This window comes from Catharus ustulatus, chromosome 22 (genome assembly GCF_009819885.2).
Source record: "Catharus ustulatus isolate bCatUst1 chromosome 22, bCatUst1.pri.v2, whole genome shotgun sequence".
Taxonomy (NCBI): domain Eukaryota; kingdom Metazoa; phylum Chordata; class Aves; order Passeriformes; family Turdidae; genus Catharus; species Catharus ustulatus.
The window spans coordinates 737,346-764,539 of record NC_046242.1 but is presented as its reverse complement, the minus strand read 5'-3'; the positions used below and the strand labels follow the sequence as shown (position 1 = coordinate 764,539).

Below are 27,194 nucleotides of genomic sequence, written 5' to 3'. Positions count from 1 at the left end.
TAGGGACTGGAGTGGCATCTGTGGAAACTCATGTTTGGAAGGAAAAAGGAAAGGTATTGTGATCTGGATCTTTAGCTATTGCAATGAAACACTTGCTGGTTTGTGCTGAGATGCATTTGTAGGAAATGCAGCCCCACTTTGGGAGATGTTTTCTGTAGGCTTGCTGAATGCACCTCTGTAGCAGTAATTACCTTTTTACTGACTGAGCCTTGTCAGAGCTAGCTGAACACTTCTGCTAGGGTGGCATTCATGTTTAGTGCTTAATTCTTGTGGAAACTAAGTCTTCAACACCATTGTGCTGCCAAGGCAGGTTCCAGTTCTGCTGATGTATTTTTTCCTTATTTTTTTCTACTGTGCTGTTCAAATTGCCCGAGTTGCCAAGAATAACTAGTTTGGGGTTTGAGGTGAAGAGCTCTGCAGTAAATGGACACCTGGCAACATAAGGTTTCAAACTGCAGGCAGTGGCAGCCCTGCAGTCAGTGCAGTGGGAGGGAGTGTGCTGGCAGCAGATGCACTGGTGGTGCAGCCCTGCTCTCAGCTGGAGTCCCCAGGAGTGTCTGGGGGTTCCTTGCAGCTCCTCTCCTCAGCCAGCCCAGCTGCTCTTGTAGTGAAGGGGCAGATCCTGCCTCTAGCATTTTATTAACAGTGTCCTTTGAACTGTTGTGCCAAACCAGGACATGTTTCTCACTGTTAGAGACTGCTGCTGTACACCAGAAGAGTTCTGAGCCTGCAGGGGAGCTTACAGAGACACCCATGCTGGTTTCTGGCCTTCTTCCCTATGCTGACTTCACCAGGACTGGCTAAACCCTACTAGGCTTAACCTGCATCCTCTTTCCAGTTCTCTTAATGCAAAATGCTTCTGGTTCTTCATCTTTGCCAGGCAGAGTTCTGTGATGTCCCTGCTGCCCAGTGTGTCCTGCCTGTCCCCACCCTGCAGTGTCCCCCCCCTGCAGTGTCCCCCCAGCTGCTCAGCTCTGCCTCAGCACAAGGCTTTGTGCTCTGGCCCCAGCGCTGTGACAGCCTCTCCCAGGCCCCACAGACATGACCTGACTCAGCAGTTTTCACACTTCTGGCTTAATCTTTCCTGCAGCTGTAAAACCAAGGTGCAGGGGGAAGGGGAAACACATGAGGAAACCTGGTTTGGTCTGATCCCTGCCTCTCCCTTTCACTCCTGTGGATCCTCCACATAAACAGGCTGGCTCAGCCCTTTCAGTCCTGTGTACTCCTGACACAGAGCCTGGTGTGAGGTCTCTGCCATTGCAGGCATGGCCCCTTTATACTGCAAAGAACTGAGTCTCCACATTCAGGCTGTGTTTTACAGGGTGGGTTAGCAGCATGGTCTGTCAGCTTCCCTGACAGAGCCTCCGTGCTGTGGGAACAGCATCAGTGAGCTCTGCAAGGCTCTGCATTGCTAGAATTCTTTAGAGTTCTTCTAAGTGCTGAGCATTCAGCCTCTTCATTCAAGTAGCTGTGGCTCTGAGATTCATATAACCTCAAACTCTGGGAAAGAGAACATGGGGAAGGTTGGAGAGCCACCCTGATGCATGGGAGATTTTGAAATTTATCAGTAAGAAACACTAATTTCTTTGGGAAAATTAATTGTGAGACTTCTCCTCTAAGATGACTGACTGCAAACAGACAGTGGCCTCTGGGAGGCTGGGGTGGGTACCATGGCACAGCTTTGCTTTGATCTCAGGTAGCTGCACCAGGATCACATTTAATTATTTTGAAAGCCTGTCTCTGAGCAGTAGATTCTCTTCCCCCAGCTGGGATGGACTTCATTATACAGAGGACAAAAGTCTGTATTTTCTTCAGTGAGTTCTTATTTTCATGCAAAACTTTGAACTGGGTGATCACACATTTGTACTTGGGCGATATTTTAGATTTATATTTAACTGTCTGGTGTTAGTTTTATGTTCATATCTCTTCTTAGATTTGAGGTATGAAATAAAGCTCTTTTCTTCCTCAGAGGTTGAAAGACATGGAAAAATCTGCTGTGAGCTGTGTTGCTTTATCTCAAAGCACATATAATTTGCAGCAAGGTAGCTGTTACAGTCCCATAATGTATTGTCCAATTATTATTTAATCAATAAGATGTGTATTGCACAGCACATACACAGCTTTAAAGCCAACAGCCTTGCAAAGTTCACAGTATTGGACAGTCCTCTAATTTATTTTCTCATGTTCCAATGAGCTTCTGCTTGCCATCTGCCCTTCACACAGTCATCATATCATGTCTGTTCTTTAAAAGACAATTTAATTAGATCTTCTTTCAGTAGGCTTTAATCAAGTGTTATGGGGTTGCTGTGAATTATTCACAGCCGTATCACTTGATGGAACACTTGGTCTGCTGAAGGTATCATGTAAGTGACATCTGTAGCAAAGAGTAGAGCTGGCTTTGAGGACCCCACTTGTGTTCCTTGGGGTTGTCCAGTGGACATCAGATCAATGTTGGGAATGTGAGCCCACTTTGCTTTACAGGAGTAGCAATTGAATGTGACTGTATTGAAAGCAAAGGAGTTGAAGCAGTTTAAAACGAGGGTAGGAGCTGAATTTAGCTGTAGCCTCTGCTGGCTCAGTTTTTATAAGTGCCTTTCAAGGCTGAATACCTTAAACAGCATGGCCTTGACCCCCACTTGAAGCTCCAGCTATTTAAACACAAGTACTGTTGTACTGTCTTCAGACTTGGTCTGATGTTAAAGTGTGTTTTGATGAGCAAGGGAGTACTAAACAACACTCAGACAGCAAAGGATAACCAACTGAGAAAGTGGATATTTTTAGAATACAGAAGGATTCTTTCTCTGCCTTATTTCACCTGACTCTTAAATAGATAGAAATTCTGCAGTTAGAAGATAACCTTTCATTTTTCATCTTGTTGAAAGCATGTTTCAACAACATTGCTCTTTTGCCAGTTCAGCTCCCTTTCTGCACGAGACAGCCCCAACATGAGGCTGCCATCCACCCAAGTACACCTGGAAGCTTACAGCAATAACTGTCCAGCTCTCTCTTGGCATCCAGAACTGACACTTAATTGTTCTTCTCCCTTTTGAGCCATGTATGTGGCAAGAAATGTATGATATGGTGGTCTCACCCATAACATGCAAATGCTGCTACCCACAACCTAAATAATATTCACTGTTTGTGTGAAGATTTAATTTGCTCACACCGATCTCTGAAACCTCTGCCACTGAAATGATTACAGGAATGCTTTAAAATGCAGTTACTCTTAAGCACCTTCTCTGAATTTTTAAGTGCTTGGACCTTTTCCTGGAGCTGATAGTGAACTACTGGTGCAGCTGCAATCAAGAGCTGTGTGTAGGAGACCCCTGCCATTGCCCAATCTATTCTTTCAATGGGTGAGTGCAGTCGTTTGACTTTAGGAAATGATGTACAGGGAGATCCTGGAAACCCCCAAGAGCCCAGTAGAGAATTTAGCAGGTCGTTGTATCTAATTGGAGATCATTGTGTGTCATGAGCCTTTTGTGGAGGACAAGACCAATTTACAATTTGTGTTGAAAGCCTGGATGTGTCAGATGCTTCACAGGCTCCTCAGGAGGGACAATGGGGTGAGAAGTTGTGTACTCTGCAGTTCCCTCTGCAATGAGGGACGGCTGCCTACACTCAGCCGATGCTTTGATCCTTCCTCATTCTCTAGAATGGCCAAAGAGGGAGTTTTTAGTTTTTAGTGTTGGCAAGTGAAAGCTGAGTACCTTACAGTCTCACTGAGAGGAACTGAAAGCAGTTGGGCTATTCATCAGAGGCTTTGCTAACTTCTCTTGGCAAGTAGCAAGGGCAGACACATTTCAGAGAAAGTGCTTCTAGTCCTGAATTTGTTTAGTGTTTGGGACAGGACAATGTGGAAGTTGGGATAAGAAGGGAATTAACTGCACCTTTATTGCATTGTGCTTCTCCCATTGGTGCTGCAGATGGCCTGGCTGGGACACAAAGGGAGCCTTAGCACTGCTTATCTGGGTTGGGAATCTGGAGCACACACCTGACAGGTTACCTGTCTCAAGGTTCACGTTCAGGTGACACTGTGTATTTATAGTGCTCCTTCCCCTTTCAGCTGCTGTGGAAACCACAGGTATTTTCCTCTCTCTGTCTGCCATTGCTGTTTGTCAGTTCCCTATGGATCATCCCTGTCCCAAGCCTGGTGCAGCTGCTGGGAGAGTCTGCAGCAGAAGGTGCTGTTGTGTGTCACTGGGAGCCTTCCCCTCCCCCGGGCTGGGATATTCCTTGTGCAATGTGATCTAACCCAGAGTGGCTGGGAACTGATGGTCCAGAGTTCATTTCCAGTTATTATTGTAGTAGGGAGTCAGGCTGGATGGAGGTACTCATTTCCAGCACAGACCACATACCCTTTGAAAGCATAAACAACCTCTAGGTCAGTTTTACTTAGCTTCACACACAAGGGTTTCAGCTAAACAGGAAGAGCGAGCAGGAGCTGGAGCAGTGCAAGAAGCTGGTTCAGCACTCATCCATGCTGGACTAGTAAGGTCCCTTTCAGTAGAAAAAGATACACATGGAGGACTAAGCTCTGAAGCAGCAGTGGGAGCTCCCTGGGTTTGCCTTTTGAGCTGGTCATCTTAACTGCAGTGCCTTTTTTCTCATTATCTAGGATCCTACAGAAGGATAATAGACAGGATCTAGGAGAGTTTTGAAGGCAGGCGTGTTCAGAAGCTGTTGCTACAGTCTCTTAGAGAGACTGGAGATTAAAGGGGCTGAGCTAGGTGAATCATTACCCTCAGAGTATGGACTTGTAGTGTTGGGGAGCCATGCCTGGTGTTTGTGCAGACCCAGCAGCAGCAATCCATGTGTAACTACAGCCAGGATGGGAGCACCAAGTTGGTAGCAGTAAAGCCTCCCTCAGCTGTACTTTGCTGCTTGCTAATAGAGCTTTCTGTTAAGATTTGAGGCTGAGAAGACACTTTGCACAGCTCAGTATCTGTACATGGAGGTGAGGCTGACTTGTGGAGGCTGGCTGTCATTGCCCCTTCCAGCTGGAATTTGAATTTGTGCTGCCCTGGGAAATGGGGCTCGGGCAGCTCCTGGAGCAGGCTGGGCTCACAGGCTGTTAAATTCAGAGTGCAGTAGGGCTGCACAGCCAGTGGGGAAGGGGAGCCTCTGGGCTGGACAAACAGGTCTCACAGGTTTCCACACGGGCTCTGTCCTACCTGAGCAGAGCTCCAAGGCTGCAGGAGCTGGATGCTTTCAGGTAGGAGCAGCACCAGCATCTTGTGACATAAAAGTTTGGCAGAATTGAAGTTCCATCAGGTACTAGAGTGTTTAATCCTAGTTTAGCAAGAATCCATCAGAATAGTCAATAATTTGATTTAGTTGCAGTTAATAATTAAGTTCCTCCTACAAAGCACCACTGATATAATTAAATTAGGTTTTTAACTCAAGATTGATAGCTTCACTTGGTCCTTGCTATAGCCTTTCCTTTAGGGAGAGACTAGCTTGGGTATGAGGATCTGACCATTTGTGCCCTCTTCAGGGAGCAGAGGTCACATCCTGCCCTGTCTCTGCAGAGGTGACTCCTACACTCCTGCTCTTCCTGTTGCCTCTCACTCAGCCCGTGGCCCTGCAGGGGAGTAGGAAGGAAGAACTAGTCCAGTACAAACCTCACTGAGCAAAGACACCCAGCAGCTGACCTGCAGCTTTGGAGCAGAGTGGAACACACAGCTCATCCCAGTAACTTCAAAACAAAACCAGGGAAAAGGCCATGGATAAAACCTTTCTGTAATACCATCTTCTGTCTCACAGCCTTTCCCCACAGCCCACATTTAACCCAAACTTCTTCAATCCTTCATTCTCACTGCAGTTACACTGACTCCATCGGTGGGGTGATCCTGGGCTTTCAGAAAGGATCTGCACAGAGCTTTGTGAGACTGGGATGTTCCTGATCTTGAGCAGCAGGAATGCTAACCCAAGGATGTGGAACTGCAGAGAGAGGGCTTGGGACAGGTGCTGGTGAGAATGTTTGTTTGCTCAGAAGCAAACTTAGTGACAAATGGCACCACGAGTCCTGGAGGGAAGATAAAGCTCATACAGTCCACAGACACCACTGTGCTTTTTAACTGTTTTAGGAGTCCCTGAGCTGTGAGGGACCCAGTTAACTTGGCAGCTGAATCTCAGTTGCACTCACAGCTTTTCCAGTCCTGTATTTTGTGTCTCAGTGCCTGTACACAGTACTCTGGGAGCGTTCTTGATAATTGGTGAGCAAACTGAAAATCTCTGATCCTGCTGCATGGCAGAACATACCAAAGCTTTTCTTTTTCCCTCTTAAAATCTTGTGTTATAAGTTCAAAGCATTTTGAACCGAGTGGGATTTAGTGTATTTTGTTCTTCCTGACAATCCCAAAATACAATCTCATAGCAGCTTGTTAAAATAAAGCTGTTTTGCTGTTTGAAAAGAGAGAATGTGGCAACTTGCCACATTCCAGTTAAGCAATTTCCTATAGTTGACTTTTTTTTTTAATGCATGTTTTTTTCAGCCATGTCCCTACTCTGTTTTCTCTGCAAGAAGCCAAAATACCCCAGACAAGACAGAAGCCCCCTCCTCTGTATTGATACTTGAAGCAAACTCCCCTTCCCGAGTCTCAGAACAGAACATGGAGCCTTGGCACGGGGACTGTAGTGTATGTGGCAAACTGGAATTTCTAAGAACTGTGGCTTTTTTTAGAAACAGCATTTTCCTCCATGGGGGTAGATTTGCCCTTTTTTACTGCAGCAGCCTCAGAAGCAGCTCGGGGATGGAGTCCTTGGGAATCCTGCAGAGACTGCAGCCTGTGCTGAGCCGTGAGCGGGCGGTGGCTCTGCAGTTGCAGGCTGGCTCCCAGTGCCAGGTTCCTCCTGCTCCCAGTGCCAGGTTCCTCCTGCTCCAAGTGCCAGGCTCCTCCTGGCTGCAGGAGGGGAGCAGGATGTGCCTCGCTCAGTTCAGTGGGTGTGTGCCTGTCCTGCGAAATTGGGCTTTGGCAGGTGCATGTAGAAACTGAGTAACTGATTCAAGAACATCTGCTGAGTCATTGAAAAGGAAGAGCAGGCAAGTCCTCAAGGTAGTGAGTAATGCTACAGCTTCCTATTTCTGGGTGACTGTGCTCCATCCTCTCCCTTTCTCTTTTCAGCTGAAGAGAATGATTGGCAGTGGCTGTGCTGAAGAGGCAAGACTGGACATGCAGGGCTTTGCAGGCAGGACATGGGCATGGGGTGCAGAGCCTGGGCAGCCAGAGTGCTGCTGCTGAGCTCCCAAATGTCTGTAACCTAACCCTGCACAAGGCTCAGTTACTGCTGGGGGAACAGGCAGCACGGGCAGGACCTCATCCAGCATTTGGGGAAATCAGGGCATCTGCAAGTCTCAGATAACCTCAGTGTTCTTTGAATGCAATCACAGCTGGAAAGCTAATAATAATCTGCTGCTGATTATTTGCACTTTCAAGATTTTACTGTAAACAATCTAGTGGAATTTATAAATTTCCTTTGCCAAAACACAAAAGAGAAATATGACTATCTATGAAGGAAGGATGGAGGTAGAAAGGTTTTCTTTCTCTTTTGTTCACGACATTTTTGGATTCAGAAGCTGATTCTAAAGCAGGACTGCTGATACTGGGGGAGTGCTGCTATTTTGTTTGTGCATCCTGTGATGGCTGAGCACTGTAAGTTTTGCATTTGTGGAAATCCTCAGAGCAGCTGAGCTGTGGAAGGACAGCTCATGTGCTCTATTTTCAGACAAGCCAAATATGAGGAAAGCAGAGTGTGGGCACTGACTTTGTGCCTGTGAGACAGGTAAGAAGCTGTCTGCAGCTCTGCTGGATCCTTTAGCCCTTCATAGGCCTTTGCTGTGTTTCTGCCTTTGGTATTCTGGAGGGATGTTAGAAAGGATTGCTCCCAGTAGTGTCTTACCTCTCACCTGGCAGGAGGTGTAGTAGAGAAGCAGTGGCATTTGGAGTCATCTGCTGTACAGGTGTGGCATTGGAGCTTTCCCCAGCACCCTCAGGATGCAGGATTTTCAGTGATGCCTAACTCATCCATGTCCCTTCTGGAGAGATCAAGGTGGAGCACTGTAAAGAAAAGGAGTGGGACAAACCCATGAGTAATCTTTGTATAACGATGCAGAGCTGCTTGGCTGCAGTGAGAAATCTCAACTCTTGTGGCATGAATTTGTATCCAGCACTCAGAGCTGTCCGCTAGCAGGCAGAGAAATACAACACAGAATCCCTTTGTGTGTGCCCTGCTCCTTGGGAGGAGAGCATTTCCATGACAGACTAGCACACAGGCTGTTACAATGGCTTTTTCTTTTCTCTGCAGTTGGGGTTTTGTGTGTTTCTGCTCTCTGGGCTGGGCAGGGGCACTTGAAACCCTGAACCAGACCCTGCTCAGCTTCTCTCCAGCACAGAGTCCAGGAAGCACCTTAAGGCACAAGGGATGTAACTCAGCACAAGGAATGCAAAGGGGTGATGAAGAAGTTTTCTGAGGAGTATTTGCTAAAGAGACTGTAGAGCATGAAAAGCAAAAAGAGAAGTGGAATGAAAGCATACAAGTGTATAAATCACGTTTTAGAAATGTTTCTTACAGGCTGATGCTCTGGAATTTTTTCTGAATTGTGGAAGTGATGGCAAATGTGAGAACTTTGCTGCTCTAAAAGCCTCTTTTCATCCCCCAACTGGAGCAAAAAAGTCAGGTTCAGATTTTTCACAAATTCTGCAGAAAATAATTTTTGGACACACAGGCAGAATGCTTAAACTCTGATCCTGAACTGGCACATTTTCATCCATTGTACATTTAATGCAGATTTTTATTAGAATAATATGTTTTTAGAACTTTAATTTGCTTCCATAGAATGCTTTGGAAATGAGAAACTTGGTTTTAGCCAACTGTCACAATACACTTCTCTTAAATGAACAAAATTGAAGGGAAACCAGCCCCAGCCCCCACCTCCTGTTCTGCTTAGGTACAGAGACAAATGTGGTGTGTAAAGTTTCTGTGGAAATTCACAAAAATATTGGATATTGTGCCTGCCTGAAAGATGCTGAGCTTGGAGCTTGTTATCTTTGTAGTTGTGATATTTTTTCAAGTGTTGATTAAAATCTTTCCCGGCTGCTGTATGATGCCAAGTAGCTGTTGCAGAGCTGTCTGGTGTGTGGCCAATTGCTGCTTATCACTCCCCTCTGTGTTTTTCCTCATACAACTATTACTGCCTCAACAGCTGTATTTTCCTCTCCTTTGTAAGTGGGCACAACACGGTTTAGATGAAAGTCTCAAAGTCACAAGAAAAACAGTGTTTGGGGGCTGTGAATCTGGGTTCAGGTGTCTGCACTCTAAATCCTGTATTTGTATTTAACTAATGATAGAAACCCCTCATGGCTGCTACGGGCAAATGTGAACCAGTAAGAGAGAGCCCCAAGGAGATTTTTTTGAAAAACAAAATGTGAGCAGTGAGCCATGGCAGCTTTCTCACTCAGTGTCTGTGAAAAGAGAAATGTGACCCCAGTCCTTGCCAAAAGAGCTCAATTCTTCCTAGCAGAAACCCAATAATTGGGAGCATTTCAGAGAATACCGTTTCTTAGCTGAGATTTCCCAGGGTGCAGAGACAGAACCTGCAAGCTGCTCCTACAGAGATTGAACTTTTCTGTGCAAACCTCTTCCCCAGGGGCCAGACAGCAGCAGCCTGGGGAGCTGTGTGTGCCCTGGAGGAGGGGAAGGTGCAGCTCTGCAAGTGCTCGAATAATCGAGTCAAACAAGCAGAGGATTTGATTTTGTTGTGTTTTGTTTCCTTCCCTTGCTCTGCTAATAAGCCTGAGAACAAACTGCTAATCTGTCTCATTCCCCAGCCAGTACGTGAGGGAACGGTAGAGACTGGAGGTTTGTGCTTGTGTTTTACTGAGGCTACAGAAAAAGAAACGTGTAAGGCAAAAGGAAGATGGTTGGGAGGGCAAGAAAAATGGGGAAAAGCCTTTGGGATTAGGGACAGCATCCTGGGCAGTAAGAGACTCCATTGAAGGAGCTTGGTTCCTTCCAAGATCTCTCATTTCTGTGCTGGGGAGTGCTCAGGCCTCATCCAAGGTGCTTCCCCTGGAGCTCCCTGTCTGTACCAGCCTGTGGTGCTCAGGACCTGCAGATTGAGGCTTGCAGTGAGGAAAGGGAAGTGCAGGAATATGACCGGGACCTACAATTAGTCATTCTCTTCCTGACCTTGCTGAAGGAAGTGTCTGGCTTTATATTGTCTGCTGTAAACTGTCCTTTATTCAGGCTCTAAGTTTACACATGCACAGCTTGTTGTGTCTTTATTTCCACTTCCTGCACTATCAGTCAAATATACCTGAGAGTTCTTTCAGAGATGTGTGAGAATGATTAGTGCCATCATAAAACTATGGAGGATATTCTCTTTAAAGGCACTTTAAATTTTGAATTTTACAGAGAGATCCAACACAACTCCTATGCCCAGAGCATGGCCTGGTGTTTCCTTTTCAGATTCTGAGCCTTCCATAGTCCTTCTCCCTGTCACTTGCTGCCTTCTGCTGCAGCTGCTGGGAAACTCGCTGCCTTCTGCTGCAGCTGCTGGAAAAGCCACAGGGGGTTGGGGGTAATTGTTTTCTTAATGGGAGGAGAGATCCAGTGGGTTTGCCAAGATAGTGAATAGTTACAGAGAGAGGCAGAGTTATGTTTGGGCTGCATTTGCCTCTGTAGGACTTTACAGAGTTGGACAGGTGCTTTGCTTGTTGGAGAAGCCTGTGGTGTTCTTCACAGCAGGGTTACATTGGCTTGCTCCATGGCCATGCACCAAGTCCAGGAGGGATGGGAAGCCTGGACAGGTCTGTAGGGCTGTGTGAAATTACAGCACCCTCAGGACAGGCTGGGGACAGGAGGGTCTGTGTCTGTAGGGCTGTGTGAGGGAACAACACCCTGAGGAGAGGCTGGGGGCAGGAGGGTCTGTGTCTGTAGGGCTGTGTGAAATTACAACACCCTGAGGAGAGGGTTGGGACAGGAGGTGTTGCTGTGCTCCCTATGAAGCACAGCTAAGCTGGTGAAGCCTGGCTGAGGTGAAGGAGCTTGCTCTGGTGCTGAGAGCTGCGAGCTGAGAGCAGCAGAGCTGCAGGTCTGATGTGGCAGCAGCAGGGCTGTGCTCAGCAAATGGCAAGTACAGTTCTTAGTCTTGCAGAATGCTGCTCTCAGTCATTCTGTTACACTTGTGTGTCCTCGGGTGGCAAAGGAAGGGGGAGGGCTTTCATTTTTAGTGTTCAGTGGGTGTGAAATCTCTGATCTTTAAGCAGAGGACTGTTCCTGTAGCTGCAGTAGGCTTGGATGCCTCGCTGGGATGAAATCTTTGAAGAGAATTACGTTATGAGGCTCAGGGAACTACTTGATTGTGCAGTTTCATCCTCCCACTCTTAGCTGGGAAGGCCTCAGCTGAGTGTTTACAGCCTCAGTTGCTGGGACTGTGAAAAAGAGAAGAGGGGAGAAGAAAAGGAGTGGTATGTGGCCTCCAAGTGACCCAGAAGTGATGCTGTCTGCATCATTTGACAAAGCAGAAATAACATACTGTAGTGTTTGTGCAGTGGCTATTGTGTCAGCCTGAGGCATGACTGAGGGTTCAAAGGAAAATCCATCCATCTGTGCTCCATCTCTCCCTACCCCTCTGCTTCTCTGTGCTTGTACTGACCAATTTCTCCTGAGGCTTCTGCCCCCCAGCACACCTTGCCTGCACATTTTCCTGCTGGCTTGTGCTGGGTCCTGTTTTGCAGGGTTTGTTTGGCAATGCATTGAGAAACTATTTCCTTTTCTTAACTGCTAAAACCAAGCCCAAAGTCCCTCAGCTGGGTCCTGCAGGAGCAACAGGGCTGGCACTGGGGCTCCATGGTGGCACTGCCCCCCCGGGGCTTGTTCCATCCCTGACACCCTTCTGACACCCTTCTGACACCCTGTGCTTTTCAGTCCCTGCTGCTGGGAGCCCCTGCTTAGAGCACAGCACTGAGTGCTTTCATGGCTCCTTTTCACAGCTGCTCCTTCACTTGGTGCAAATGAATTCTAATCCTTCTTCCCCTTTCTTATTTTTAACAAGGTGCTACGGCATGGGGTCCTTTGAGTATGTTGATGTTCCTGAGGTGTCTGTGGCATTCAAAGCAGGGGCACTCTTGTGCACCTGTCTTGTTCAGGGCATTGCCTGTGGCCCAGCACAGCAGTCACCCACAGCCTGGTGCCTGTGACTGCGCTGTGTGAGCAGTGCAGGGGTGGAGAGGAGATGCACCCAAGCAAGCAAGAACCCTGGCTGCCGTCTGAGCACAGCTGAAAACCAGAAAGCAGCCTCACATTCTGGACAGGTGTCCTGCTCACTGCCAAGCTTCTTGCTGAATGAGTCAGCTGGGTTCAAGTAGAGAATGTGAATTCCACAGGCTGCAGGTCAGAGTCTGTGTAAGTGAGCCCCTTTTTTTTTTCTCAGATGCCACCTCAAAAAAAGCAAATGACTTTGCTGGCAGATATTTCTCTGTAGTATTTTGTCTGATACCTATTTTACCATGCATGGCTGGTGAAAATACAGGTCACAATATCATCCTTTAGTAGCTTCAGTTCTGTTGGTTTTGAGGGCAAAACCATGTGGGTGACAAACTGATTGGTCTAATTTTTTAGGATACAAATAATTCCTTGAAATGAAGTGTTTTGCTTCTCTTTCTCTTACTATGGGCTGTGAATTTTGCTCCTGTGCAGATCCTGGGCTTGCCTTGGGAAGAGCTGTTTAAATTTCATACTGATCTCAAGGTAGTTTGGAAGTTTGTGGGATTGTGAGACTCTCCAGCTGAATCCTGCATTATGTGACTGCTCCTAGGGGAAGCACAGATGGGAAGGATGGTTATCTCTTGTGCTGAACGAAGTGTTCTATGAACAGGTTTGGATCAGATTTCACTGCAAATTGAGCATATGTCATGTGAAAAGGGTACAGACCCACTCTCAGTTTAAGCAAGCAGATTTGGTTCTAACCCAGTCAAAACCAGGCAGTGGTTCAATTCTCCCTGTATGGAAAGGGAGCACTTCACACTGCTGTCAGGTATCTTTATACACAACTGAACACAGCAGGAAAGGAGAATTTCTGAGGCTGCAGTTGGTGCTGGTGCTGCTGTGATCAGAGGCTGATAACCATGCAGATAGCTGGGGGCATTCAGATGAGTCAGCTGGAGTTCAGAGGAGCAGCTCAGGGCTCTGTGGGCAGAGCTGCAGACACGGCTGGGTTGTTGGCACTGAAGGACCCTGCAGCCCCTCACACTGGAGCAGAACTGGTTTGGGTGGTTGGCTGCACAGCACAGAGGGGCCTGGCAGAGCTGAGCCTAGAGCTGTGTCCTGTGATCCCCCATCTGCCTGCTCCTGCCTCCTGGGCACACTGGGAAAACCTGGACACTATTTCTGTGCAGTGATTCCTTGGCCTTATCCGGGTCCCCTCCTCAGACACTTGTCCTGGTGTGTTCCTGGGGACCCCTCTGGCCCCACAGCAGTGTTAACAGCACTCTGATCATGCCTGAGACTGCCTTGATTCCTGCCTTTGGGGGAAGGTTCTGTTCAGGACATGCTCAGCATTGCTGCATTTCAGTCCCACCTGGAGAACCCAGACAGCACTTCTACCTCTGGTGTTTGCTGTTTCCACCGTTTTTGGCGTTCCCACAAGGTTAGTGGAGGATCTGCGGGTTTGTTACTCAGTGTGCTGTGTAACAGTGGCATCCTGGCTGTTTCCCTTGCATGGATCAACCCCACTGCACCCTTGTTTCACTTTAAACTGCTTGGCTTTGGGAGAGTGCCCTGGAGTGTCCTCACATGCTGCTGGTCTCCCAGTAGCTGCTGAGATCTTTATCACTTTCTCACATGGTTGCTGAGCATGACTTCAGAGACAAATTTGGCAAGTTCAATTCTGACCTTTTTATGTTCTCTTCAGTGCTCAGGTGGCCTAGAAAGCTTTTTTTGGTCTGACATAGGGTTTGTGTATATAATGGCTCTGGGGAAAATAGATAAGAGTCAGCTAAAGGTGTGAAGTGAATCCACTTTCACTGGATGCCTTCAGATGACTCATCTGACTTTCCCCAGTGCCCCGTGCAGATAAACTCCAGTTCAGAAGTTTTGTCTTCTGCTTCAGGAGGCAGAAATGCAGAAGCTCCCTTTGCTCTGACCGTGCTCTGGCCAGTGCAGTGTCCTGCTGCCCCAGGAGCTGCTGGGGTGCTTCAGAGAGTGCTCCCTGCCCTCTGGCTGGTTCTTGGCAGGAGCTTAATAGAGGAGTTCCTTCCTGATTAATTCCTGTCTGAGGCAAGATAGACGATTTGCATTTCTCTTAACCACATGCAAGAGCTGGGCCATGCATTGATCTGATCCTTTTAAAGCCTCAGCCACCAGCTGAGTAAATTGCAGGGCAGGCCTTGGTTGCAGCCTTGGAAATTTCAGTGTAAGCTCATGTTTATTGTCTCCTCCAGTGCTGCCAGGCTTCCTGAGATTGCATCTCCAGGCACAGGAGCAATAAGATCTGCTCCTGACCATGTGCTTGATTTGTTGATTAAATCGTGACAGTTGTTTGTTATGGGTAGTGCAAAACTCCTCTTCTAAACATTGCATATGTTTCAAGTCAACAAGAAAAGTCACAGGCTTCACTGAGCAGATCATAAGTTTTGTGAAAGTGTGAAAACGTGGCATTTGGTAGTGAAATGTATGATTGAATCAAACTTGGTCTACAACTGTTGATATTCTGAAGGAATCTTGGCTGGCACTTTGATATAGCAGAGTCCCTCTTCTTGTCCCCAAGTTACTTGATTTATAATTTCCATTCTATGCCATAATTTCTCCTTTTATGTGAATTGAAAATTATTATTTTTGCTGCATTTATAGGGTATTTCAAGATATGCAGATTAAAAGCTTGAGACTAAGCCACAAAGGCTTCAGAAAAATGGGGAGTCTTTTAGCCTTTGCTTCTTTTCCCATGTTTATTTGGATCAAGTACTTTGAATTCAGACTGAGTTTTGACCAAGTGCAGAAGCTGCAATAGATCTACGTTTAATGCCTGGGGGAGAGTTGATCCCCACATGCATGAAACTTGATTTCTCTGGTTAGACACCATAACTACTAACATTCTCTGACAAATGAAGAAGTTACAATGTGATTTCTGATCAGAGATCAGAAATACTTGGGCTGCAGTTTGACTAGAGAATTCTTCCAGCTCTTCCTTGTAATACCTCCTGAATTCTGCACCCTGGTGTCAGTGATCTGGTTTTACAGATGCTTTTCTGTGTCACGTCTGCAGAAGTGCAGCTGAAAAACTTGCAGGCATTTGCTTTTTGTTTATTGTCCTCTGAAGTCCCCACTGTTGGCTGGAGGTCACGGCTACGGGCAGACTTGTATCTCAAGAGATCTGCTGTTTGTTTTGCAGAAATAAATCAAAAAGTACAAGCTTGGCAGTTTTCTTCTAAATTCCTTGGACCTGCTTCTCGTCTGTGCTGAAAAGGGATCTTTTAAAGGCACTGTGAGGAGGTGAGCACTCCTGCAGGAGCACCTGGCACCGTGTGCCCTGAGAGCAGTGAGAGCTGCCCTGGCCATCACTGCAGCAGGCAGAGCCTGCTCTGCCCTGCCATCAGGGATTTGCTCCAGCTGCTCAGTATCTCTGTCCTTGTCCTTTCCCATCTCTGTGGGTTCAAGGCAGTTGGAGTATTGTTGTTCTGGTGTGGGGTTTGCCATTTGTGATGAGTAGGACGTGCCATTTAGCAAGCAGGCAGTGAGGAGCTACTCTTGGCTTTATCTCTCAGTCTAGTTTGTGGTTGGAGACCTGTGTGCTGGTTGTGGGTTTTTATGTGCGTCACTGAACCCAGAAATTTTATTATATTCTCAGAAAAGGGTTTTGCAACAGCTCAGCTATTAAAGCCAAACCATGTAGTTTAGTAAAAAGTCTGGGCAGGAAACAACAAAATGAAATTCATCCTAGGGGAGAAGTGTGGTGCATGTAGGCTGGGAAGAGAATGCAAATACACTATTTATAGGGCTAGGGGAAAACAAAGTTGGACTTGAGGAGTAAATGTGAGGGAGTTATCTGGGCAAAACCAGCCTTGGCCCTCTGAGACACTCAGACCTGTGCTGCCACAGTGCTTGTGCATTTTGGAGAATTCCTTACATTCCAACAAAGAAGAAAAGTTTGACATTGAAGTCTGTGCTGCACAGAGTCACTTCCAGCAGTGTCCTTTAGGAGTTTATGCTGTGGATGATGCTTGGGAAGGGAAATACTTGAACCAGTGTTTTTTAAGCAGTACCAAAACAGCTGAGGCTGGTGCCTGCCCCAGGGAGTTCCTGCAGGAGAGCAGGCAGAGCTGTGTGCAGGGAGCAGGGCAGGGACAGTGCATTTGTCAGTGCAGAGCCAGGAGTGCAGCCCAGCTCTGCCCTTACTCATGTGGTGCTTCTGGTGTTACTGTGGGCTGGCCAGAACCTCTGGGAGGAGTTCAAAACCAATGGCTGTACCTCAGCAATCTCCTGCCTCCAGCAGCGTGCTGTCCTCGTGACACTGCACGCTGGAATTGGAGAACGTGGGGCACACACTTTCTGTGTGGTTTTTTGGAACAGATTCTGACACCTCTGTTGCCTGCAGTTCCTGCTTTATTCTGGATCATGTGCTACTTTTAGGACATTTTTCTGTAATTAGTGTTCCATATAACTAAGCACAGAGCTCTGGCTTTACAGAGTATGCTGATAGTTCGTGCTTCTTCCAGGACAAGTAAATCTTGCCTGATGGAAGATCCTACACTAAAATAACTAAAATTACAGTCAGACTGCAGAGCTGAGCTGCTGCTTTACACACAGGCCCCCATCGAGGCTGGCTGTACCAGTTCCAAAATCACTGTGCAGTCTTGCCTCTGTCCCTGGGTGCCCCACAGCCCTGAGGCGTACCCAGGAGTGGGGAGGGGTGAGCTGAGCCGGGGGCAGCAGCAGAACATCCTGCAGAGCCCTGGGAATTCCGTGTACAGGCTCACAAACACGTGCTGAGCTGCTCGCCTGGGGCTGACTGCTGTGGCTGCAGTTTGTGTATCAGAGCACAATCATCACTGGCCCTTCCCTCGAGTGGCCTCTGCAAAGAAGCAAGGCTTGGGTGATTTCTGTCTTCCTTCTCTTTTCCATGACATAGCTATTGCACAGTTGGGAAGCTGTTTCTCATTTGTGTAGGCTGACTTTTGGCACACTGGGGGCTGTTGAGTTTACAAACTTCCTGCAGCCTGTTCTTTCTGGGTGTCCTGAGGGGCCCTTGCCCATCTCCTCATCCCAGTGGCAGTGTCCATGGAGGGGAAGAGCACACTGAGGAGAGAGAACCCTCCAAGCTCCTTTCTGCCATGGCAGTGAACAGGAGTGCTCTGGGAACAGCTGTGGTGGGGAAGGACGTGTGACAGTGACAAAGCAGAAGGTCAGGGCTGAGGCAGCCACGTGTGTGCCCCAGCCTGCATGGGGCTGCCTGCAGGATCCCAGCTCCCCTGAGAGCCAGGGGAACTCGGGGCAGGGAGCAGCCCAGGGGCCAGGGCAGAGAGAGGGCAGCCAGCAGCACAGCCTGTGCCCCACACGGGGCCCAGCACATGGCACACATGGCTGGGCTCTGCCTGGCACACAGCAGCGTGCCACCACAGCCGGTCCCTCCCCAGGCTGGCCCTGCCCTGCCCTGCTCTGCCCTGGCCAGAGGAAGCAGAGCAGGGCTGGAAAAAAGGAACTGCTGTCAGTCCCTTTATATAAAAAGAGGTACTGAGAACGAGTGATCGGGATTTCCAGTTCCTCGTGGGTCTGGTGCTCCAAAGCTCTGCTGGGAAGTTGTGGTGAAAAGGCTCCTCTGGTTTCAGCAGGGTGGTCAGAGTGAGAATGCAAAGTTTCTAGGACGTGGAAGTCCAGGATTGCCTCTCCTGGGAATGGCAGTGCTCTGCATTGCTCTGGGCATTGCAGGAATTGGAATCACTTCAGTGTTCACACACTTTTTGATAAATCTCAAACTGCATGGCACTGCTGTCAGAATTCAGTGTGTGGGCAGGGACAAACTTGTTATACCTGATAGTTGTAAGGAATGGATTGCTCATAAAACATGCTGTCAACTAACTTCATAGGAAAGCACTTAAAGAGGAGACACATTATAATGGTCAAAGAATCCATGTTTGTTTTTCCCTTTACATTTTCAGTCTGATCATGTCCCAAATGCTAGAATTTGTTGACTAAGAACATGTTTTGGTTTATAAATCATGGATCAGCTAACTTGCTTTGAGGCATTGTTTTGTTAGGAAGGTTTTGAAGCCTAAGCCTGCCTCATGGGAATGTGTGACACAGTGAGCAATCCTTGGAGAGGATTTTCTTTTTGATAAGCAAACGTAGGGCACAAATAATACTCCTTTTTGCTGTTTTATTCTTTTGTGCCTAAAGTGAAGAATTCTGTGTAGTTCATTTGCCATGAGATGGTCAGGTGATAAAATTTTTGGAACAAAACTTTAGAAGAGAAAATGTGCAGCAATCATCTAGTCCAGCTGCCTGAATTTTTGTTAAGTTAGCTACTTGTAATGTTGATTTTGCCATAGAAATGCCCATCAGATAACAGGCCTCAGAGTCTTTGGTACCTTGGCTATTCCTGCCTCAGAGCTGCTCTTGATGGGGGTTTCAGCAGTTCCTTCCTTCTCCTGAAATGCTGAAGAGCAGAGATGCTCAGTGCCAAATGCACTGCATGGATTTCCCTGAGAGCTCGTGTCATGGAAGAGCCCTGCTCCCAAGCCAGCATCCCCTGTGTACAGGCACAGCGTGGGAAGGCTCAGCACGGTTTTGGAAGCTCACAGTTTGTGTTCTGGGTCCTGCAGGTGAAGCTCATTGACTACATCCACCGGCAGCGGCAGTGCAAGCTGAGCGTGCCCCTGAGCGACCGCACGGCCGAGCTCAACAGCTACCCCCGCTTCAATGACTGGCTGGACATCGTCAACGTCAGGAAGGAGGTGGTGCAGGTGAGGAGGGGCACAGCTTCATACAGAGCTCCTGTCCCTTCAGGGCACTGCTGGGGGGGACACAGCCCCACACAGAGCTCCTGTCCCTTCAGGGCACTGCTGGGGGTGGACACAGCCCCACACAGAGCTCCTGTCCCTTCAGCACACTGCCAGGGGGGGACACAGCCTCACACAGAGCTCCTGTCCCTTCAGCACATTGCCAGGAGGGGACACAGCCCCACACAGAGCTCCTGTCCCTTCAGGGCACTGCCAGGAGGGGACACAGCCCCACACAGAGCTCCTGTCCCTTCAGGGCACTGCCAGGAGGGGACACAGCCCCACACAGAGCTCCTGTCCCTTCAGCACACTGCCAGGAGGGGACACAGCCCCACACAGAGCTCCTGTCCCTTCAGGGCACTGCTGGGGGGGGACACAGCCTCACACAGAGCTCCTGTCCCTTCAGGGCACTGCTGGGGGGGGACACAGCCCCACACAGAGCTCCTGTCCCTTCAGCACACTGCCAGGGTGGGACACAGCTTCACACAGAGCTCCTGTCCCTTCAGGGCACTGCTGGGGGGGGACAGAGCCTCACACAGAGCTCCTGTCCCTTCAGCACTCCTGTCCCTTCAGCACACTGCCAGGGTGGGACAGAGCCCCACACAGAGCTCCTGTCCCTTCAGGGCACTGCCAGGAGGGGACACAGCCCCACACAGAGCTCCTGTCCCTTCAGCACACTGCCAGGAGGGGACACAGCCCCACACAGAGCTCCTGTCCCTTCAGGGCACTGCTGGGGGGGGACACAGCCCCACACAGAGCTCCTGTCCCTTCAGGGCACTGCCAGGGGGGAACACAGCCCCACACAGAGCTCCTGTCCCTTCAGGGCACTGCCAGGAGGGGACACAGCCCCAGACTGAGCTCCTGTCCCTTCAGGGCACTACCAGGGAGGGACACAGCCCCACACAGAGCTCCTGTCCCTTCAGGGCACTGCCAGCTGCCCGCTGGATGTGAGAGCCAAGGCAGGACTTGATCACTTGCTGCCTTTTCCATACCAGTAGTGCTGTGCTGCACTGTGTGCTGTCTCCAGCATCAGCCAGAACAGGACCATTGCTACAACCTCACACACACGTAGAGCTCAGTCCACTGACAGCTGAACAAGGCAGAAAAGGCTTTTTCTATTCTTTTCCCACGTTTCTGCCTCTGCAGGCCAGGTCACAATGTTCTCTTTCAGTTTCCTTTGATCACTAAACAACCAAAAATTTTCTTTGACCTCAGCAGGAAAATCTGCCTGAGTGAAAAATTCCACAAATTTTCATGGAAGTTATTCCAGCTTGGTTCTGCTGTAACTGAGTGGTTTCTGGTGAAACAGGATGGGTTCAGGACCAAGTTGTTCCTTTTATTTCCTGCTGTTCATTTTGAATGTGATGCTGGTGTTGCCTTCCAGCCCAGCAAGGTTTTGGGTGGCACAGCCAAAGGTGCAGCAGTGACAATGAGAGGACAAAAGCAGCCTGTTGCTGTGGCCAAACTGCTGGGCTCCCAGCTAGTTTCTAAGGTTACTGGAATTGCCTGAGTCTAAAAGAATGTCTTTGTAGCTCTTTTATAAATCCTTTGTGATGCCTACAGAAAGGGAGGGGGGAGCAGGGAAGAGGTGAAGAAAAGGGGGGAGGGAGGTGGACAGTTCAAATCTGCCACATCCTGCTAATTCAGGGAGCAGAGACAGGGAGCTGAGACTGCCCTTCTGTATGTGTGGTCACTAAAAAGGGTGAACAAGTTCGGGTTTGGTCTAAGACAGAAAGAATTTTCCAGATCTTTATTATTTTGATTCGTGCTCTCTTGCTGCCCCCTCCCAAGCAGTGTCCAATTGAATGAACTGTTCTTTCTGGGACAGGACTGTAAGAAGTGTACAAAGCCATGAAATTCCTCTGGTTATCTTTCAAGGGTTCTGCATCCACTTTGTGCAGCTGCAGCAGCTTCTGTGGCACTTGTGTTAGCTGGACAGCAGAACTGCAGCACCCTGTGGGTCATTAAAATAATTTCTGAGTAGGCATGCTGGAACAGGCTGTGATCTGGGGGGAGTGGAAATAGCTGGGCTAGTAAACCAAGTGCTCTGCTCTTGCAGTGTTGGTTTGGTGGTTTTTTTGGTTCTGTTATTTCACTGCTCAGAAAATAGCCATGCAGCCACTGTTGGTGTTGGACACTGACATCAGCACAGTGCTGAGAGCTGTCGGGATGAGTTACCTTTCAGAAATGTCTCAGGTATCGTGGGATTGTTCCTGCTGTTGTTTAGATTTCATACAGCATGTTGAACTGCATTTCAGCTGAAAGCTTTCAAAATGGAAATCACTGACAGAAGGAGCTTTAATAGGTTAGTTATTACAGAATCTAGAGTGGTGTCCTGCTTTGTGCACACTGCCTGTGACAGGCTGGGGAGGAGCCTCTACAGACAGCATTGAGCAGGTCCAGCTGTGAAAATGGGAACCCTGGAGTGGTTTTGGCTCTGTGCTACTGGGAACAGCTTCCATCTCTAGACACTGTTAGCTCCCTGTAAAATGGAAATTGTCATGATGGGTTTCCTTCTTAAGGCTTCCAAAAAATGGTGCAGAGAGAAGGAAAACTGCACAAGTGTCTCAGTGTGGTCATGTGGCACACAGCTCTCCTTCTGCCTTTTAGGCTCTGAAAATAGTTGGAGAGGTTGCCAAGTACCTGTGGAGTCTCAGAAGAGCTTTCTCAGAGCCCTGCCCTGGGCACCTCTGAGAGCTGAACAGAACAGCAGGTCTGGCACAGGAGAAGGTGCAGTGGAGGCTCTGTGCCTGCTGCCTGACAGGGACAGATCAGGAGAAGGGCCTGAGTTCATGGGGTTTTGCTTTTTTAAAAGGTTCTGATTCCCTTTGCATTTCTAGTGCTACTGGAGGGAGTATTTTCAAGACTGGGCTAATCTGTGACATAACAGTGTTGAAAAGCAGCCTAATTGCAGGAGTTCTTTAGCTCAGCGGTGAGAGGAACAATGCTCTGCTTCTCTGTCTCCCCTCCCCTCGCTCCCCCCAGGCCTCTCCCAAATAAAGCTGCCATGCAGGGAAGCACAGAAGCTCCCAGGCTCTCCTGTCAGAAATAGAGCAGCAGCTCCAATTTAGAATATCTGCTGACTCCTCTACTCCTGAGTGAAGACTATTTTTTGCTCGGTGACTTGCTCTAGACATTATGAAGCTCGAAAGCTCTGGTGATTATAATTGCTGGGCTCCTTTATTTCTTTGAAAACCTATATTTAAAACGAGAATAATGACTGCCTGTAAAATCCTTTAGTTCTGGAAGAGATTACAGCAGTAACAATGCAGTGTTTATGGCGCTGGGCAACAGCTAAAGCTGAGGAGAGCAGCGAGCCGGTGACGCTGCGCCGCGTGCGAGGGCTGGGCTGTGCCGACCTGGGCCCGCAGGTAGGTGAGCACTGCCAGCCCCAGCTGGGATCCTCCTGGGATACACAGTCCTGAGGGCTAAACTTGGAGCCCCCAGCCCAGCCTGGGCTGTCTCTGGGGCTTTGGTGCTGGTCCTCTAATGGGTTGCCAGGTTTTTATCACAGAGGGTGGTAGCAGGCTCTGCTGGAGCTGGGCTAATGTGGTGCTGTAACTTGGCTTTTTAAGGATTTTTCTAGGGAATGCTGGAGTCCTTGTTTTTGCTTAGGAGTTCTAGAAAATGATTAGTTCTAGAGATTGATTAATTCTAAAGAGTGATTGTGTGTGTAGTTTAATGCCAAAAATTATGTATAAGTGGTTAAATATGATGGACTGAAAGTGAGCAAATAGGAGAACTGAGACCTAGGAAAAACAGGGCAAAGAGCCTTACAGACAGGAGATGTGTTCATGCTGTGTAGTCATCCTGAGTGGGTAGAAGTTGCTCTGAAAATGGTCCTAGAAAAATACATTGATCTGGATTGTCCTACTTGCCTTGGGAGTTGGAGTCAGGAATTGGGAGGGGAGTGGGAGGATGATAAAGGGGAATGAGAACAGAGTGCTGTCTCCACTCTTGAGCTGATGGAAAAAGTCTATTGCAGAGATATTTGCTGGGTTCTGAGCTTGAAGCATGCCTGCCAGATAGAAGAGACTAAAAGAAATTCTGTTGGCTTGTTTTCTTCAGCACAGAAAGCAATTTTCTCTGCCTTTATCACTGTGCTTCCCAGAAACACAACTATTGTATTTGTTCCCACATGTAACTTGTCACTGTCTTAAAAAGTAACTTAAGAACAGAGTCATCTTCTTATCATCTTCTGAAGCATGTCTGGGCCAGCCCTGCTGGCTGTGGAGCAGGGGTGCCAGTCAGTCAAGCCTGGAAAGCTGTTTTTGGAGTGGGTAACTGTCATGCACAGGGAGGGGCACATCCTGCCCTGGGGTCTGCTGGCCACGAGCAGGGCTGTGCCACCAGGGAGACTGGGAGCAGCTGCAGCAGGGCTGTGGTTGGGGCTGCTTTGTGGCTGTTCCTTCTGGGAAGGGATCTGAGTCCCAGTTGTACCCTTGTACCCTTTTGGGGGATATCTCCTGCCTGCCTGTGAAACCCATCCCCAGTGAGCACTGATGGCAGAGACCTGCAGAGCTGGGTGAGGCAGGGGCAGAGCTGGGCACAGAGCAGGAAGGGCTCATGCCTGGAGCAGGAATTTTGTGCCAGGAGCCTTGTACTGCTCTGTGACAATGCTCCTTCAGGGGTGGGCCTGGGGCTGCTGCTGGAGCCTGTGCAGAGGGTTCTGTTTGCACAGGCTGGCCCAGCTGGTGGCAGATCTGTCACTGGAGGAGCTGTGAGGGGGTTTTGGGAGTACATCCTTTGGATGGGGGATAGAAGAGGCAGATCTGCCTGTGCCTATCAGGTTTCCACAGCTGTATCCTCTCATCTTTTTCTGTCAGCATATCTGCATGAGCAGGCCATGAGGACTGTGGCTGTTTGTTGGGGATTTCCATGGGTCTGGCAGCAGGAGCTCTGGCTGGCCCCCCAGATAGCAGAGATCCTGGATGTGCTAATTGTGTGTATGCTAATTAACTCTGTCCTGCAGGCTTCCTCGAGCTGAAATTCCTTCACTGTTCCAGCTGAAGGCTCCTCCCCAGTGTGAACAGCTCTTGGAAAATAGCCTGTACCACTGCCAGGGCTCCCCTTCCCTGCCAGGGCTCCAGGTGCCCCTTGCAGCCTTGGGGTCAGCCTGAGGGATCTGCAACTGCTGCACCTGTCTGCCACAGAGGAGTAGTGACAGAGCTCTCCTGTCCCCAAAGAGCCAGCTGGACAGAATGCCCTGAGCCTGTCAGCTCCTCTCCAGCCTCTGAGTGAGGAGGGTGATGTTAGCTGAAACCATGGTCTGTTTATGCTCACAGCTTAATGCAAGCTGGAAATTTCAAGTGAGAGGCTTTCCAGAATGCCCATAAAATCTCCAGGAATTTAATAATACAGCAATTTTTCAGTACCTTCATCATAGGCACCAGAAAAAAAATGCAAAATAACAACTAGCAGGCACAAGATGTTCTTAAGAGCATCTTTACATGCTTTGCTTCGAGCTTTCGGTGGGAATTTAAGCACCTTATGTAATGGGCTTTCTCTTCTAGCATCTGCTGCTTCACAGGAGGGTGATTGGAGAGGGAATGTATTGATTTAAGAGGAGGCATTTGGGGCCTTGACAATTGTCCAGCTTTACAGGAAGAGCTGTGGCTACTGGGTCGAGGAGCAGGTCAGGCTGATTTTGCAGAGTGCCTGCAGCAGCATTAGCTACATAGGCTTATCTGCAGGGTGGAATCTTTACCAAAAATAACCTCTCCACTGTGTTAGTTACCAGCATTTTTGCCATGTTTCAGGGATTTAAGTTGGACACCAGACAAGATTAAAGACTGTTGTGAACTCTTCACCCTGACTAATTGAGACTGACCCTTGGATGGCTCCTTGGATGCATTGGTACTCACTTTTCTCTCTTCAGACATGTGCACCAGGAGGTGCAGTCTGTGTCTGACAGGCAGGAGGGCTTTAGGAAAAGTCCTCTTACCTGTTGTAGTGAGGAATAATTTCCTGCTTTGGACTTTCTAGCATCCCTTCTGCAGAGCAGTTCATGGCTAAGCTTTAGATTTTGCTGGCAGTTATGAGGTGCTGAAGATTGAAAGCAGATTCTGTCTTCTGCTTTTTCTCTCTTTTTAAATCTGACCTTATTAGTAGAGTACTGTCTGAATACCTGGCAGTTCTCCCTGTCAAGACAAGGTGTACCCAGGGAGGTGGTGTTGAGCTTGCTCCTAATGCAAGCCTTTCATCTCCATTTTTAAAGCTGTTTTTTAAAAAGCCTCAGCACCCACAGAAGGAGCAGGTAAAGAGAGGTCAGCTGGACTCACATTTCTCACCTCGGTGGTGAAGAGTGGGAGTAACCCCTGAGCAAGGGCCCAGAGCTGCCCTGAGGGGTCAGAGGGGCCCTTCTCCACCAGGGCAGCAGCAGAACCTGTTTGAGAGCCACCCTGAACTAGTGACCCTCCTCACTGTCACCCTGCCTGGGGGGTGACACACAGCACGGCACAGCAGGCCAATCTTACAGGGATCAGGTTGACCAGTTTTATATTAAGCCACCACATATGTGCAGCACATGAGTGGCTGTTTAAAGAAAGCCTCTTACTTCCCTCCCTCCCCCTCTTTGAGGGCTTATTTCTTTTGTCGCGTGTCATGGGGGCTGGCAGCAGGTTCAGAAAGTCTGAGCTCTCCCAGCTCAAGGTCATTGGCATTGTTTAAATATAATCTCCTTTTCTGTTCTTTCTACTTCCCTACAACTTGCTATTCTGTCTTTCTGAAATGAAACTGCTGAGCAGAAGAGGAGCTTGGGCTTTGTGTGTGTGCAGCCCCTCGGGCAGGGTCAGTGTGAGAGCAGGCTGGGGCTGCAGGGCTGGGCCCTGGGACCATCACCAGTCAGCTCTGGGCAGAGAGGGAGGGACTGTGTCCTCTGGATTGAGCTAAAGAGCTCAGTAGCTTGGCATCTTTAAAAAACTGTTCTCTCTGCAACCAGGAAGGCTTGAATGGTTGATCCAGCTTGAAGGTTGGTTCCTGTCACAGAACAGGCATTGCAGAAACCAGATCCCCAGCTGGGCCTGCATTCCAGCTGCCACTGGCTGTGGTGGGAAAGCTCTGCTCTCCCCAGGAAACCCTGGTGTCTCCCACTTCACCAGCCACCTTACTGACACTCTGCTAAGTTCCTGGTTACATGTGTGCATGAAAAGCTTGGGAGGTGAGGGGGTCCTGGCGTTGGGACTGGGGAGCTCCTGGTGGATCTGGAGTGATGCTCCTGTCCACAGCAGGGCTGTGGAGTCTGTGCTGTGTTCTAGGGGGAATGGTGACAGTGAGGAAGTGTTTCAGGATAATTAAAAAATGGCATCACTGTAATCCCACTTACTCTAACACTGTGTAGCAGTATGAAATAGGATAAATGCTTTTGTAAGAATTGGCTTTTCCTTGTGCTGAATGGGGCACCATTGGCTTCCCAGCTCCAGGAGCACCTGGGCTGTGTCCATGTGCCACTAAACCTTGATCCCTGTTTGCTCCTGTCCCTGTCCCCTTTAAAGTGCTGCTGTCCCCGAGGGCCTGGTCCTGCATGGCAGAACAAAGCTGCTTCTGTGAGCAGGGAGAGGAATTCAGGGGGTGCTGGGGGCAGGACTGGCTGTGGGAGAGACTTGATGCAGTTCTGGTGTGCCCTGCCCAGCTGGGGTCTGTGTGAGCAAACTGTGCTGTCTTCATGCTGGGGTGTTGGAATTGGGAGACACATTACAGCTCCAGCTCTGAGCATCTGGACCCCTGGGAGTTTTGTTTTTTGGAGTGTGATAGCAGGGCAGGAATCCCAGGAGACAGATTTTGCACTGTCTCTGTTTTTTCTGAATTTTGTCCAAGTCATTCAGGAACAAGCTTTTGGGGGCAGCCTTATTCCTGCATCATGGTGGTGCAGATGTGCAGAAAAATGAATAATACCCAGCATCAGTTGTGATGTCTGTGCTTTTGTTATTCTGCAAAAATTAGTTACAGGAAAAAAAAAAAAGAGAAAATCTACGCAAACTTCATTGAACTCTGGCTCTGCTCTGGTCCTGCTCTGTGCTTACTGCTCATTTAAATTCCTGGCCTCCCCTTGAGTCAGCTGTTTTGTTTCATCCAGTTCAGGGCATGTGACAGAAGATGCAGGATGTGTTTCTTAGATTCTGCTCTTTCTTAATTTATTCTTTTTCTTTGCTCCATACCACAGTTACTAAAATCGGAAACTCTTTGTGTTGCCACCTACAG

At 48.6% G+C, this 27,194-nt stretch overlaps 1 protein-coding gene across 5 annotated transcripts in view; it reads left to right on the top strand.

Annotated features, from left to right (window-relative positions):
- KSR1 (kinase suppressor of ras 1) overlaps positions 1–27,194 on the top strand; it is a 51,076-nt gene that overhangs the window by 7,418 nt on the left and 16,464 nt on the right. For 4 of the 5 annotated variants that reach the window (XR_004419937.1, XM_033078187.1, XM_033078186.1 and 1 more), the window contains exon 2: positions 18,819–18,959. Coding sequence is in view for 4 of the 5 variants with exons in the window: in XM_033078187.1 (XP_032934078.1) it covers positions 18,819–18,959 (141 nt within the window). In the remaining variant the exon portion in view is untranslated. Of the gene's footprint in view, positions 1–18,818; positions 18,960–22,041; positions 22,367–27,194 lie in introns of those variants that run through there. The other variant, XM_033078189.2, reaches the window with a different exon arrangement.